The sequence below is a fragment of the Leopardus geoffroyi genome, chromosome C1, assembly GCF_018350155.1.
Source record: "Leopardus geoffroyi isolate Oge1 chromosome C1, O.geoffroyi_Oge1_pat1.0, whole genome shotgun sequence".
Lineage (NCBI taxonomy): Eukaryota > Metazoa > Chordata > Mammalia > Carnivora > Felidae > Leopardus > Leopardus geoffroyi.
Window position 1 is genome coordinate 199957699 of NC_059328.1, and position 16767 is coordinate 199974465.

Consider the following 16767-nt stretch of genomic DNA (forward strand, 5'->3'; position numbering starts at 1 on the left):
TTGGTGGGAATGCAAACTGGTGCAGCTGCTCTGGAAATCAGTGTGGAGGTTCCTCAAAAAATTAAAAATAGACCTACCCTATGACCCAGCAATAGCACTGCTAGGAATTGACCCAAGGGATACAGGAGTGCTGATGCATAGGGGCACTTGTACCCCAATGTTTATAGCAGCACTCTCAACAATAGCCAAATTATGGAAAGAGCCTAAATGTCCATCAACTGATGAATGGATAGAGAAATTGTGGTTTATATACACAATGGAATACTACATGGCAGTGAGAAAGAATGAAATATGGCCCCTTGTAGCAATGTGGATGGAACTGGAGAGTGTTATGCTAAGTGAAATAAGTCATACAGAGAGAGACAGATACCATATGTTTTCACTCGTATGTGGAGCCTGAGAAACTTAACAGAAGTCCATGGGGGAGGGGAAAAAAAAGAGGTTAGAGAGGGAGAGAGCCAAAGCATAAGAGACTCTTAAAAACTGAGAACAAACTGAGGGTAGATGGGGGGTGGGAGGGAGAGGAGGGTGGGTGATGGGTATTGAGGAGGGCACCTTTTGGGATGAGCACTGGGTGTTGTATGGAAACCAATTTGACAATAAATTTCATATTAAAAAAAATAATAAAAAAATAAAATAGTCAATAATTTAAAAAATTAAATAAAATAGTCAATAATTTAAAAAAAAGTGACAGTAAGAAGCTTCTCTTTTAAGGAAACTTGAGTAGTTCTATATCATCACAACTACAAATGAATTCCTTTTAGAGATGCTGTCATCCAATCCAAGAAACTTTTTTTTTTTTTGCTCTCAGAAATAAGAGTTTAATCAATATAAATCTTATAATTTAAAGTTAAAGAAAAGTAATGACATTATGGAAAGCTAACTTAGCAGACAGAGGAAGCTCAGAAGCTGGATGTCCTGCTGTAAGCAAACACTTGAGCAACCTTTGGGGTAATGATGAAGAACCGGAGGCAATGTAAACCTTCATCTGCTACACTGCTATGTCAATGGCTACTGCCCATGCATTCAGGGCAGAAAGAACTGCTATGCTAAGCACTGATTATATCAACCCATACTACCTGTATAGCCCCAATACAGAAATAATACTTGTGTGTGTGTGTTAAACATCCATAAAAATATAAATAAAATATACATGAGGATACATACCTTACAATGTGATATATACTCATAATTTGTCAATACACAAATCCACACATGTATGTAAATTTTTCCGATCATTCTGAAACATCCATTTTTATGTAGCTTATATTACATGTGTAGATTGCCAATCATGACACTTGGTACCTAGTAAGTACTCATTAATGTTAGATATTACTATTAATAATGACAACATTCATTTTCAGAAGTACTATACTGTACAAACTGTCGACTAGCAAGTATAATGTGTTGTTAGTCATCACTCATGGCTACTGAAACCCCAAGACAATTGTAAATTAGCTAATGAGATTTAGTTTCTGTTTGTGCATCAGAACACTCAGTTCTGTTAATTCTTTTTTCACTGCAGCTTACCCAAACAGTAGAAGTAGGAGGGATACGGCACCTAAGTTGTTTTCACTGTAGAAGGCAGGTAATTTGAAAATTGCAATGACACCAATTGAAAATGCTACAGGCACCAAGTAGAAGACCTAAGGGAATATGTAAAACAATGCTTAATACATGGTAAATATTTGGGGCTCATAGGTGGCTCAGTCGGTTAAGTGTTCAACTTTGGCTCAGGTCATGATCTCATGGTTCATGGGTTCAAGCCCAGCGTTGCGCTCTGTGCTGACAGCTCAAAGTGTGGAGCCTGCTTTGGTTCTCTGTCTCCCTCTCTCTCTGTCCCTCCCCAACTCACACTCTGTTTCTCCCTCTCTCTCTCTCAAAAATAAATAATCGTTTAAAAAAATTTAAAATATATATATGGCAAATAGTTTCCCAAAAACATCAATAGCCCATCTAGTTAAAACGATAACAAGTTAACCTTGAAGTATGAGACGGAATGAATTTTTATTTATGTTCCTGTTGCTTGTAAGTTCAGCTTATTTTACATTGATTTCACTCTAGAATTTGTCTCCTGTAATATGAGGTCAAGCCAGTCACCATCTTTATAGATGTACACGGAGTCCCTAGTGTTCCTGCCTCCAGGCTTTGAGACTGGGGATCACTTTGTGACAGAGGTTCAGTGAGAAAGATAAGACAGTCAGGTATCTTGGTATTAGATGCAGTCTTCAAAGTATTGATTTCATTTTGAATGCTGGAACTCTCTCAGGTGGCTGATTTCGAAGGCCTGGTTATCGGTGTGAGCCACTCTGCGTAAAACAGTGGGGTGGCAGGTTCCACACATTCTTGGAATCACAGTATATGAACAAAGAACTCAGTGTTTTATTGGCAAATAGAAATAGTAAATGCTGTGCAGGCTGCAGCAAGATGCACACTGTGAAAGAGATGGTAATTTAATCTGGAAGGGAGAGGAATCTCCTAAATTGGGATGAGCACCAGATATATGACAATGGAATCTGAGTAGTAAGTAGCCCTTTGCAGAAGTGTGTACTTTGAGCTCTCTTGACATTAAAACTCCTATTAAGTCCAGAGGAGTCATTACCATTCTTTTAGATTTGACTTCTTCAACAAAGGCATTTCAGACCTCACTGGATACATTAACAAAGTGGATATGCAGATAATTACCCTCTAGCTCTTCAAGCCAATGATCTATACAGCAACTCAGACAATTCTGCCATAATCACCAGGCAAATGCATACCACATCCTGGGCTTTTGGCCAATACTGGCGCATTTGGAGTCAAGAAAAACCATCTGAATTTGGGGACCATTTTATGCAAATGAGAGAGCTGTCAATGATATTCATCCTTTATTGTCCCTACTAATCTCCTCTAATGTGTCATTCATCAGGGACTGCTACTTCGAAGTTTTTACCATTAGTATTTGGTACCATTCCGCAAGGCTATTTTGCTTTCTATTTTTCCACAGTAGTGGCTCTCAAACCTTATTATGCATAAAATAACTTGGAGGATTTTGTTTAAAATGTATATTCTCTGGGTTCCACTCCCAAGATATAGAACTAGTAGTTCTGGAGGGGGCCAGGAATCTGCATTTTAATAAACGTCCAGGGGAATCTGATATCGGTGGGTCCTCAGACCACAGAGATGAGGGGAGGTGGCTCTTTCCTCTAATTATCGGGTGACTGTAAGTCTGATGCAAATTATTTTTTTCTTTTTTCTTTTTTAATGTTTATTTATTTTTGAGAGACAGAGAGAGACAGAGCATGGGCAGGGCAGGGGCAGAGATAGAGGGAGACAGACTCTGAAGCAGGCTCCAGATCTGATCTGTCAGCACAACACAGTGCTTGAATTCACAAACTGTGAGATCATGACCTGCGCCAAAGTCAGATACTCAACCAACTGAGCCACCCAGGCGCCCCCAAATTATTTTTTTCTTAATTTACTGACTTGTAGTGATAATTTTAACAAGGTAGGCATGAATAAATCCTGTATATAAAAGTGGTGTCTTCTACCCCAATCAATCCTGTCTTTCCTGCAAGCTACTCACCATGTCATAAATGAAGTTTGTGGCCCAGTAGCAAGTCACACCGATGCCTGAAATGTGCTGCAGCTGCTTGGCTTTGGTCTGATGCTCCCTTACAACATAGGTGACAAAGCTGGCGGTGGTGACAGAGTAGCCCATCAGGATGGAGAGTGCCACTAAAATATCGATTAAGCTGCTCATTCTGTAGTGAGCAATAGGGAGAGGAGAGCATACATAAGTTTTTAGAACTCTTTTCCTTTCAGAAAGATTCATGACTAAAACCATCAACAAAACAGTATACGACTTGGCTGTGACACAAATAAGTCTTCCTGCAAGGCAGCCAGATAATATCTTCTACATGACTTGGCTATGACCCTGGATAAATATAGCTCTAGTGCATCTGAATTGACTAGGGATATTTGATCAAAAAAAAAAAAAAAAAAAAAAAAAGCCCACCTCGGTCTCTAAGGGTTACTGGGTGTATGCAAGGAATATATAGTCCTTGAGCACAGAAATAGTACTTAAATGCTATGCAGGGAAATTGAAATGATGAAGCACTTACGTACTTGACTTATAAAAGCAGCAGATTCTGACTCTACAGCCAGCAAGCTCACTTGGCAACCCCACTGCACAGACTTTCAGAAACTTCCTTTTATCCCAGTCAGTGACTTGTATTAACAGCTCTTCTAGATTGACATTCATTCAGATACAACTGTGATTTCCAATTACAGTACTTTATTCAGAGGCTTCACTATGCCAAGGAGTAATGTAGTCATACCAGATATTTCCACTTACGTGGCTTGTTCTTGGTCTTGCACTCCTGGATAAGGATGACTATACATGATGATGCCTTAAAGAAGAGACAGTTCTGTTCATTAGTAGATATTCAGTTATTCAGAAATACCAATTTTTGGATGAAAAATGCATAACACTTTCCTCCTTATGCTATAATTTTGCTTTGGGGATGGTATTTTAAAGGAAAATTATCTCCCACCCCCCACTCCCCCCCTCCGCCAACTAATCTCATCAATGCCACACAATTGGTGGCATTCACATAAAAATTTTAAAAATGTTTGTTCCCATTGTGTATGGAATTTTGGGGGAAGGGACAAGAATTTCCATTTCTTATATGGCATTTCCCCTCTATTACATTTTCCATTTCTTCTCCCCATCTAATCATGCACGTTTGTATTTCAGCGGCACTTACTACATTGGTGTTTTAGACCAATTATATGAGGATCTCCTAAAGAACACTGACCACCCTCATCCCTCTTTATCATTCTGTCGGCCAGGTTGGGAAAATACTGTAACCTGAGAAGATCCTTCCTCTTTCACTACCTCCAAGACGTCTATTTTTCTAGAACTTTATCTACTAGGGTAAGGCTTGAGAGCTTCAGTCATCTCTGACGGGTTTTCATTTCGACATAAAGATCCAAGAGAATTCAGAGAAACTAGCTGGTGCCAGGAAAGTAGTCACTTAATTCCAATACAGTCCTAAATTATTGGGATCTCCCATAATCAGTTATAGTTTCTGAGTTAGAAACAAGATTCTTTTCTCCGCTTATCAGAGGATGATCATTAGTCATAGTCAAAAATGGGCTGGCAAAAGTTTCCCAAGGGACTACAGTGTGAAGACAAAGTCTATACTGTCTGAGTAACTTTAGAAAAGAATGGTAGGGGGTGGCAGTGAGGCTGTCTCTTAAATATTTGTTTTATTAGAGTCATAGGCTGAGCAAGAACTTTCTCACTTACTGCTCATGTAGTGTATGTTTATTATATCAGGATATTAAGACCCTTTCACAGCAGCCAAATATATTCCCTTCATTAACTTAAATTTATAATTTTTGTTGAGTAGAATGTAACATATTTTGAGGTTGAATTCTGCAATTGTTACATGTTAAAGAAAAAAAGTGTAATTAAAGCAAAACAAAGAAACTACCAACAATAATCAATTTGGCCTGTAACTTTAATCACATCATTCGGGGAATGCACTTTTCTTATCTTTTGTGTAAATTAACAGTCTCTCTTTTTACTGAGATTCAGTTTTCCTTGGCGCCCTACTTAAACCTTATTGTTGAATTATAATATAGGCAGGGGAAAAACATTTCTTTTATTTCCTTCTTGTATTTCAGAATCAAGAACTACATTATTTCACTAGAGGAATCTTTGCAAATGCGTTTACTCCACTATGAAAAATGCTGCCAAACTGTTTCATAGATATTTTTAGCAGAAAGATCAAGTAAATGCATTAGGGTTGAGGATGTATAAAAATCTTCTCTGTGGGTTCTACCGTATCCAGCATAATGTCCTGACTACAGTAATTAGTCAATGAATACTTATTACATCATATTGAACCTCAAAATTTCAATTATTTCCCCCATATATAATATACATTAAAAATAACATATTATCTGTTTCTGTTGTCTCTATGGTCATACATCTAAAACCAGGTGCTTTCCATTGATCATTACTACTAATGCACTAAAGGGTCAGAACAAACAGGAGGGTAGAGGGAGCAATATGTCCGTATGTTTGGAAAAGAGCCTCATTGTAGAACAATTGTTAGGGGAAACAAGCAAACCTTTATTGTTTGAGAAGAAAACAGAATTTTCATGTTAAATTAACCACTAGAGGGAACCACATGAAAATAATAGTTATTGACATAGCAAAGGAAAACTAATTAAAAGATTTTTACTAGCATGTTAGAATTCAAAGAAAATCAATTTTATAGCTAAAGCAAAATCCTAATTAATGCAGAATTCAACAAACATGCTTTAAAACAGCTAGTGTAATAGGGGGAGGGAGGTGGCCGGAGAGTAATGGAGTTGATTTTTAAAGACAATATTACCATGGCAGATCCCATATGTGCATTACAAGACAATGAAAGTATTTTAGGGTGACATGATTTCTTCTCTGAAGAAAATCAAAGTCCTCCCACAGAGGGTGGAAAGCGACCACTTTCATGAGTCTATATAAGAGAAGTTAAGGGGGGCCTGGGTGGCTCAGTCAGTTGAGTATCTGACTTGTGGGTTTGAGCCCCACGATGGGCTCTTTGCTGAAAGCTCCGAGCCTGGACCTTGCTTCGGATCGTGTCTCCCTCTCTCTCTCTCTCTCTCTCAAAAATAAATATTAAAAAAAGAGAAAAGTTTTTAAAAAAAGGGCACACTACTACTAACTGCTACAGAACTCATAAACCCTATTTTTAAACCTAAAAAATAAATTTCCTTTGAAGGTCAATAAAAAGTTTATGCTCCAGAATTCTAATTCTTTAAATTCTGTAACTTAAAACATGCAATGGTAGGAGCCACAACAAGCCTGCTACGATCCAGGGTGATTCAGATTACTTCAGTCTTGGTAAGGAATACTACTAATAAATGAAACCTGAATATAGGTTTCAAAAGCCGACTCTTCAAAAGTGGCATGTATGTTTTTCTCACCTACCTACCTACCTACGCTACATCTTCCCCTAGTCGTATCTACAGCTCTTCTGCTTTCATTATCCTCCATAGAAACAAGCATCTTTTGTTCTGATGAAGACATCCTACCAAAAGTCAAGTACTCAGTAGTACTTCAAACCAGGTTACACAAAACCTATCTGGCTTTAGTCACCATTTAATTAATTAATTGATTAATTAATTAATTAACTAATTTTCTTTCACATTTTTATTTAAATTCTAGTTAGTTAACATTAGTGCAATATTGGTTTCAGGAGTAGAATTCAGTGATTCATCACTTACATATAACACCGAGTGCTTATTACAAGTGCCCTCCTTAACATTCATCACCATTCAATTTGTCACTTTTGACTATGTCCTTTATTGGTGCTATAGATCTAAGGACTATCTTTCAGTCTTGTTACTTTCTTCATGGTTCCTCCTGCTAGGAAACTGCTATAGCAGGTGGGAAGGAATGCTGTTCTCTCTAAAACGAAGACTGACAGACTCTCTTGCTAGAATGAGTGTTTGACTCTCATCACGAGAACATCCAACACACATTGTTATGCCCAACAGGAAGGAGATGAAAGAAAAACAGACGCTGGCATTTCTAAAAGACCGGTTGTGTCTTTTTTCCTGTTTAATAGGCTATTTGTTAGCCTATTTATTAGGCTATAGACTCAGTATTGGCTAATAAATATGTTACTCATTTGTTTCCATCATCCTTATTATTTTTTTTAGGATCAGTAAGGAAAAATAATTTGAGCAAGGCTTAAGATGATAAAATGATTTGATTGACAGTAATTGAATTAGAAAAAATAAATCAGTCTTTTTAAAATCCCAAATCCTGTTTTGAAAACCACGTGGATGCCTCTTGGGAAATCCAACTGCAACAGATCTGGCTGAGTACCGAAAAGTATTAGAAAACTGAAGGGGCAGGACTCAGACAGACTTGGGTTCAAATTCCATGTCTGGGCTCTAGAAAATAGTAACAGAGAACAAAAATATTCATTCTGAAAGGCTACTTGTAAGGATTAGCAATTTTTCATATAAAGCATATATTATAGGGTAAGTGCTCAATTAATGATCAGGTATAGAACTTCTTAGTTTAAAAGTTTTGGCTTCATCTTTAGATGTATCAACATTAATTATTTTTAATTCTTAGCCTATATACAAGTAAATAGTAATAAAATGTTTTCTTGTGAGTAATAGCTACTAGATGTGAGACCAGAAATAAGCATGAAGTAAGCTTTATTATCCTGATTTGATAAGTGAGGAAACTAAATTAACCCAAAGTTAAGGAAATTATCTAGAATGTTCCATCTGGTGGTAGTTACTATTTTCAGACTCCTTTTAAAGATCTGTGATTTAGATACCATAAAATACCTGGAGGAAACGGAATCTTATATGCATTTTTATATGGAGAGAGGCAAAAGTTGCAATACAAGAAGCTTCTGTGTAAGTAACTTTACCGTGTCGGGCAGCATCATATTTTGACATGTTAACCCGCAGGAGGAAATTATTCAAGCTGTTGAGGTAAGCTGGAAGTGAGTGATAGCCTTCTGGATCATACCATACCTGTTAAATTCCAAAAAGGGAGGCAAGATCAGTATGGTGTTTAAATAAATTAGGCTGCCTTTACATCTGACAGCTCACAGAATTTATATTTAAAATAAGACCAACAATTTCCCAATGACTTATTTTATCTTGGAAGATTAGAACCATTCCCCAGAGTGTTGACCACAGACCTCTACATTTCCAATTTAGAGATGGACAGAGATTGAGAAAACAGTTTTTTTTTTTTTTTCTGCATGATAGCACCATGTTATTAGTTATTCTGTATCTTCTGCATAGGCAAAGCTTGAAATAAACTGAAGAAATCGTTATTATCTCCATCTCTGTGGCTGGTCTGTAGTGACTCTGGGACTAGAGCTAAAGCACACTCAATAATAATAATAATAATAATATAAAATAATGTCTAGGCAAGGATGTAGAAAGAAATTAAATACAAAGACAAACATTGTGTCCTTAGCAACAAGAATGATAACCTTGAAATTCCCACACTAACTTTCTATTCTTAGTTGTAAGCCACAGGGAGGAGAGTTACTTTACCTTCTGTGTCAAAAACAGAGGGATTTAAAATACTGGTGTGCCTCAATTCAAGAGACCCAGTTGATAATTTAAAATTACAAATCTAACTTAGAGAGAAATTATTGGTTATTAGAACTCTTTGTTTATGCAAGAATGTTTACTTTGTGTGTGGAGAGAGGAAGAAAAGGAACAAATGGCAGAGAGAGGGCATTCAAATCTCCAACACTACTGTCTACTTTCTATATGACCTTATGAAAATCGGCTAAAACGGGCTCCATAATATCTCATAGAAATGTTGTGAGGATGTGATCAGGTAGTTTGTGCACCAGATGATACTAGTGTTGGGCTTATCACAGTTGTGTATATATATATATATATATATATATATATATATATACACACACACATATATAGATCACATATATATCACATATATATATCATATATATATATATATGATATATATAACATAATAATATTAGTTTCTCCACCTCCCCCAAGTCTATATATGTCTCTTAGTACCAAATGAGAAATATGTGAAGGACAACTTAAAATTCCTAAGACTGGGGCGCCTGGGTGGCGCAGTCGGTTAAGCGTCCGACTTCAGCCAGGTCACGATCTCGCGGTCCGTGAGTTCGAGCCCCGCGTCAGGCTCTGGGCTGATGGCTCAGAGCCTGGAGCCTGTTTCCGATTCTGTGTCTCCCTCTCTCTCTGCCCCTCCCCCGTTCATGCTCTGTCTCTCTCTGTCCCAAAAAAAATAAATACACGTTGAAAAAAAAAAATTAAAAAAAAAAAAATAAATAAAAAAAATAAAATTCCTAAGACTACCGTAGATCTTCTGTGTGTGATTCTGTGACCCTAGCTTGTTTGAAAGCATAGATATGATCTAGATGATAATAATAATAATAATAATAAAGCCTACAGGATTATTTGTCTTCATCAAATTCCGTTACGTTTCCATGCTCTTTAAGAAACAAGGACGGGGCGTGTGGGTGGCTCAGTTGGTAAAGCATTCAACTTCAGCTCAGGTCATGATCTTGCAGTTCACCAGTTTGAGCCCCGCGTCTGTCTCTGTGTTGACAGCTCAGAGCCTTGGGCCTGCTTTGGATTCTGTGTCTCCCTCTCTCTCTGCCCCTCCCCTCCTCGTGCTCTGTCTCTCTTTTTCAATAAAAAATAACATTAAAAAAAAAAGAAACAAGGATAAACACATATAATATATATGTAAAGAAAAACGCATAAAACATTAATGTTCAGTTTAGCAAAAAATGATGAAAGGAGTACATCTATTGAACAATCACTCAGGTTAAGAGAGAAAAACTGGAGATGCCTGGGTGGGGGGTGGCTCAGTTGGTTAAGCTTCCAACTTTGGCTCAGGTCATGATCTCATGGTTTGTGAGTTTGAGCCCCACATTGGGCTCTGCACTGATGGTGTCGAGCATGCCTGGGATTCTCTCTCTCTCCCTCCCCCCCTGCCCCCAGAATAAACTTTAAAGTAATTTTTAAAAAAGAAACAAAAATTGCCAGTGTCCAGAACATCTCCGGAATTCTGTGTTCTTCAAAATCAAAATCACAATAGTCTCTCTAAACAATATGATTGAGTTTTGCCTTACTCTTTTTATTTTATTTTTTTAATGTTTATTTATTTTTGAGAGAGAGAGAAACAGAGGATGAGCAGGGGAGGGGCAGACAGAGAGGGAGACACTGAATCTGAAGCAGGCTCCGGGTTCTGAGGTGTCAGCACAGAGCCCAATGCAGGACTCGAACTTGTAAATCGTGAGATCATGACCTGAGCTGAAGTCGGACACTTAACTGACTGAGCCACCCAGGAGCCCCGAGTTTTGCCTACTCGTAAAGTTTATAGTAAATGCAATGATAGTTAAGTGTTCTTTTGCTTATTAATAATGTTTGGGATATTTACCTACTTATGGAACTAAGCTCATTTCACTGCTTAAAATTCTTTGTTTTTTGTTTTTTTGTTTTGTTTGTTTTTTGAGAGAGAGAGAGAAAGAACAAACGGGGGAGGAGCAGAGAGAGAGAGGGAGAGAGAGAGTATCCCAAGAAGGTTCGAGCTGTCAGCATGGAGCCCAATGCAGGGCTCAAACTCAGAAACCAGGAGACCATGACCTGAGCTGAAACCAAGAGTTGGATGCTTAACTGACTGAGCCACCCAGGCACCTCCTGAAAGTTCTACTGAATGATACAACAATTCATTTATTCTGCTGTATACGGACATTTGGGGTTCTGTTTTAGCTAATGTAAGAAACACTATTTTGTATGTGTATCCCGGTACTTGTGTATCCAAGTTTCCCTGGGGTAAATACACAGGGCTGGAACCCCAGTGCTATGGGGAAAGCATTATGCCAAACGCTTCTCAAATTGATTGCACTCATGTTTTATTTTTACTTCATCAAAATGCTTGAGCATTTCAAGTTCACATTCTCATTTGTATGACATCCCAGAGGGAAGGTCATAATTTACCTTAGCAAGTGTTCTATTGGCAGGAACTGCTGTTATATCAAAACGAAGGTCTTTAGTCAAAGGCAACCCAAAACTCCAACCTCCATACCTATATATAAGAATAACAAAACTTATATTTGTTTTAATGGAGAAAACATTTATAAATAGATCTAAAATGTTTAACTAAAGGCTCAATGTTTTCTTTCCATTAGGAACACATTTATAGCATGAAATAAATACTGCCTGACAAATATTTTACTTTTTTATTGATCTTTTATTATATTTTAGTCTAAGGTATACACTGTAACTAGAAGTAAAAAGTCATTTTAAGCAATTGCAAATGTGGACTAATCATTCTGAAAATAAGTGATATATAATCTAACCAATTCTGCCAACTTACCTGGATCATTCACCATCTCAAAAATTATAGTATTTTTGCCCTTAAAATTCCTTTTTAAAGAAGTAATTTATCACTAAGGTGATATTAGATCAGTTCTCATCTTTTTTCAAATGGCTTCATTTCTTTTATTCTCCAAACTTTCCCCCCTGGTTTGTCCCCTGGTGATATACTTTTTCTCTTCCTGGGTATTTGAAGGTGAATCGTGCCTATATAATTGCCTGGTGCTTGTCAGTTCACAGTCTCTTGAAAATAAAAAGTGGACTTAAAAAACCAAGCAGCAATTTTAAGAACAGATTAGTTTAAATATCCCAAATTACGGTTGAGTTAAATATGGTTGAGTTAAATAAATTAGTCACAGTAGACTAATCTTGTGACTATCATCCTAAATGTGATCTACAGAGCTATACTTTTGACACACAAAGAACATGGTAGTATATTCCTTATTTTTTAAAAAGCAGGTTTTAGAAATGTTTGTTTATAATAAAATGCCTGCTTATAATAATAATGTTTATAATTGAAAATATTTACAGGTATCTGAGTCTAGAAAATGTCTGGAGGATATACAATCAATAGTGGTTATACGTGGATATAGAGAGATTCCTTTTTCTTTCTGCGTATATGTAGTTTGTAATTATTTTACAGTGAACATCAGTCAGTTATGTACATTGAGAAATAAAAGAGGGAAGAGATGAAGGAAAGGAGAAAACTATATAGCTATTACAAGATGACCAACTCCCCATGCCCCAACTTTATCTGAGGTACAACTGACAAATAAAAATTGTATATATTCGGCTGTACAACTTGATGGTTTGATATGTGTATACACCGTGAAGTAATCACCACAATCAAGCTGATTAAAATATCCATCACCTCATATAGTTACCGTTTTCTTTTTGTATGAGCATGCATGCACGTGTGTGTGTGGGGGTGTGTGTGTAGTGACAACTCTGAAGATCTATCCTTTTAGCACATTTCAAGTCTACAATACTGTATTGTTAAGTACAGTCACATTGCTGTAGATTAGCTCTCCAGAATCTCTTGCATGACTGAAACTTTGTGGCCCTTGACCAACATTTCCCCATGTCCCCCCGATCCCCAGACCCTGGCAACCACCATTCTACTCTCTGCTTCTGTGAGTGGACTATTTCAGATCCCACATAAAGGCGGGATCATGCAGTATTGGCCTTTCTGTGTCTGGCTTATTTCACTTAGCATAGTGTCTTCCAGGCCCATCCACAGTACCCCAAATAGAAGTCTACCAACCTTACATCCATAGCAAATGTTTAGGTGGCTGAGGTACAAGGCCTGTGGCCTTGTCACATATGGACACATTTTATCCACACACAGATATCATAATCTAAATCTGAGATATTCATACTGTAAATAAGGCCAATTGTCACCTAAAACTATGCCTTAAAACTGTCCAAATTGGCATAATCTACTCAATAACGTTATTGCTTCAAGGGGAAAAAAATGCACAAGTTTAACAATACGCTTTTGTTAAAAAACAAAGCTTTTCAATTTCCTCAAATGAATCTTAATTTGAGGGAACTGAAAAATTTTTTTAAAGGTTTAATACATAAGATTATTTAGATAAAATAGAGACTTTAACCGGGTAAATAATCAATAGAAATTTTCATGTACTGTCTCAAGTTCAAGAAGCAGTTACCATTAAAATTTGAAAGCAAGATATGCTAAATTAAATGTTATAAACAGAGTATTTTTACCTTTTTTGCATAAACTCATTAGCAGTTGATATTAGATAATTTTCCAAGCGGTGTCCAGTGAGGTTGTAAATTATTTGAGAAGAGTAAGTTCTTCTATGAGGTGGAGAATAATTAAATTTAGGACACTCCTGAAAAATAAAGTTAAAAATTAAGTTCTTTGCAAATCAAATAGACAATGTCAAGAAGGTTTGGTCTCATGATTTGTCTATTATTGCAACAGGTAGAGTTTGATAAGACTGTCTTCTGACTCTGAAGAGCTTTGAAGAGGAAGACATCTTCCCATGCCAAGAAATTAGACCAAATAGTGGAGCACATGCATAGGTTTACGACTCACTTGAAGCCAAAAAGAATACAAGTTAACCAACGTGTGATTTTCTTTTCACTGTACTGACAAGTTTGATTAAACTCTAAGATGACTTAAAATTCACTCAATGATTTACAGGAAAGTAAAAAAAACATTTGCTCTGAATTGAAAAGAAAACATTAACAGACAGACATAAGCTCTCAGGTGACAGCAGTGGATGAAAGTGTGTGTTGTATTGTTTTTAAGGTACAAACCTTGGTATAGAAGTTCAAGTTTACATGTATCTAAATCTACATAACTTAATTTTTTTTTAAATTTTTTTTTTTAACGTTTATTTATTTTTGAGACAGAGAGAGAGCATGAACGGGGGAGGGTCAGAGAGAGAGGGAGACACAGAATCTGAAACAGGCTCCAGGCTCCGAGCAGTCAGCACAGAACCCGACGCGGGGCTCGAACTCACATACCGCGAGATCGTGACCTGAGCCGAAGTTGGACGCTTAACCGACTGAGCCACCCAGGCGCCCCTACATAACTTAATTTTAAATAAATCTAAATCTAATCTTTACATATGTAAATGTAAAATTATTCCAAAATAAAGTTTATATATATTGCAAATGTGCTTATATATGTCTATAGACACACATAGATATATTTAAAAATTAATACAGAGAGTCTCTGTATACCCTTCACCCAGTTTTCCCCATTGTTAGCATCTTAAATTACTATCATCATACATTTTTCAAAATTAAATGTATTGGTACATCACTATTAACTAACCTCAGAGCTTAGTTTTAACCACTTACTTGTATGTGTATTAGCTTTCTGCACTTCCTGACCAGTTACTTTCCATTGAAGCTTCCCATGCTTCTCTGACATAAAGCCAGAGAAGCCTAGCACTTTTCCAATTTTTCCTTCCATCCCTTCACACGATGTCCCAGAGCCTGAGGCTTGGACCACAAGTGTGCCCTGAGAACATCGAGGTGCAGATTGCTCTAAAAAATAAATGCTGACTTTCACCTTACATCAGGTCGGATCAACTTGAAGATCACATTTCTAGAACGCTACTTGTTCCACAAATAATTAGAGACACACTGATGCATGCAATGTAGTTTTTTAGCTTTCATCTTTTGTTGAATTGTATGTACAGAAAAGCACATATAAGTACACTGCTTGATACATTTTGACAAACTGAACACAACCATGTAACCAGAAACCAGATCAGGAAACAGAACAACTACCACTCCCAAAGTAACAAGCACAGAAGAGTTTTGGATGTTTTTGTACTTTATATAAATGGAATTGTATTACATATATTCTCTTGTATTTGGCTTTTTCCACTCATCATTCGTTTGTGATAATCCTCCATTTGATGTGTGTAGTTGTAGATTAATCATTCTCATTTTGCTGTATACAGAATTCCAGCGTGAAGACAGATTACATTTGATTTATCCACTCTACTGTTGGTGGGAATCTGAGTAGCTATTACAAATAGTATTGCTATGAATATTCTAGTATATGCCTCTTGGTGAACGTATTCACACTTCTGATGGGTATATAATAGAAATGGAATTGCTGATCCCATAGGATCATATATCTTCAGTATTTGTAGGTACTGTCACACATTATATATATATATATATATATATATATATATATATATATATATATATACATACATACTGTACATTTATGCGTATAAAATATTTATATATAATACATATATGTATTTGGTGATTTATTTATTTTTATTTAAGTTTCTATTTTAATTCCAGTTAGTTAAAATACAGTGTTATAATAGTTTCAGTGTACAATATAGTGATTCGACAGTTCCATACACCACCCTGTGCTCATCACAAGCGCACTCCTTAATTTCCAATCTATTTCACCCATCCCCCCCCACCCCACCTCCTCTGGTAACCATCAGATTGTTCTATAATTAAAAAGTCTCTTTCTTGCTTTGACTCTCTCTCTCTCTCTTTTCCTTTGATTAATGAAATTTATCCGTATTCCAATTTTAAATACTAAGTTAGTTGACTCTTACTGTGAACTAAAGAAAATACATGAGGAATTTTCAGAAATTAACTAGATTACATGAGGGATTAGGAAACTCTTTGAGTACTAGGTAAGACTGATACTGAGATATGCAAGGATTCCAAAAGATGCTTGTGGGATCCCAGCTCTTATTGTTAGTAACTCTCTTGCAAGCAAACACAAAAATAGGTTGTGTTTACAGAAAACAGTTTCATTCTAAAATATTGTACAAACAATGTAGGGTTGAATCATGTGACACTATTAAAACATTGCTAGATTCCGTTCCTATGGGAAAGTAAGTTGACAACATAGTCACTCTCAGAAATGAACAGTGACTTCTTGTCTTCCACAATGTTTCATTTCCCCAGCGAATTTGGTTTTCTTAAAAGTATGTTGAATTGACAGGCTTAGAAAAGGAAGGTGTGTATCTATAAAATACAGACGGGGTAAGGGATGGTTGGATAATCTTTTCTGTTTCTTTCAGGACGTGGGTTTTTCTTGCAGGCTGGAGGTGCTCCTTAGAAATGGAGTTCTGTTCTGGATTTACACATTACTGACTTGCCAGCTAACCACCAAACAGTCTCACTGTGTTTTGAGATATGGCAGTTATGGTTGGCTTTGTTGTCTGAAACATAGAGCTTTCCGGTTAGAACTGAACTGAGACCAAAATTTCATTTTTAGTTGGTTTCCACAAAGACTGTCGTCGAATTACCTGCCTTTGGAAATTTGTTCTGAGATGGATTTAAAACAGTGACCTGAAGTTCAAAGGCAATATTTTTGAG

The 16767-nt window shown here is 36.7% G+C and overlaps 1 protein-coding gene across 3 annotated transcripts in view; it reads right to left on the reverse strand.

The window, feature by feature from the left end:
- The window catches only part of ABCA12 (ATP binding cassette subfamily A member 12), a 281717-nt gene that overhangs the window by 17638 nt on the left and 247312 nt on the right, over positions 1–16767 (reverse strand). For all 3 annotated transcript variants that reach the window (XM_045481142.1, XM_045481141.1, XM_045481140.1), the window contains exons 37-42: positions 13651–13778; positions 11545–11632; positions 8448–8553; positions 4337–4391; positions 3566–3743; positions 1531–1646 (exon numbers count right to left, since the gene is read on the reverse strand). In XM_045481142.1, the coding sequence (XP_045337098.1) occupies positions 1531–1646; positions 3566–3743; positions 4337–4391; positions 8448–8553; positions 11545–11632; positions 13651–13778 (671 nt within the window). The remainder of the gene's footprint in view (positions 1–1530; positions 1647–3565; positions 3744–4336; positions 4392–8447; positions 8554–11544; positions 11633–13650; positions 13779–16767) is intronic.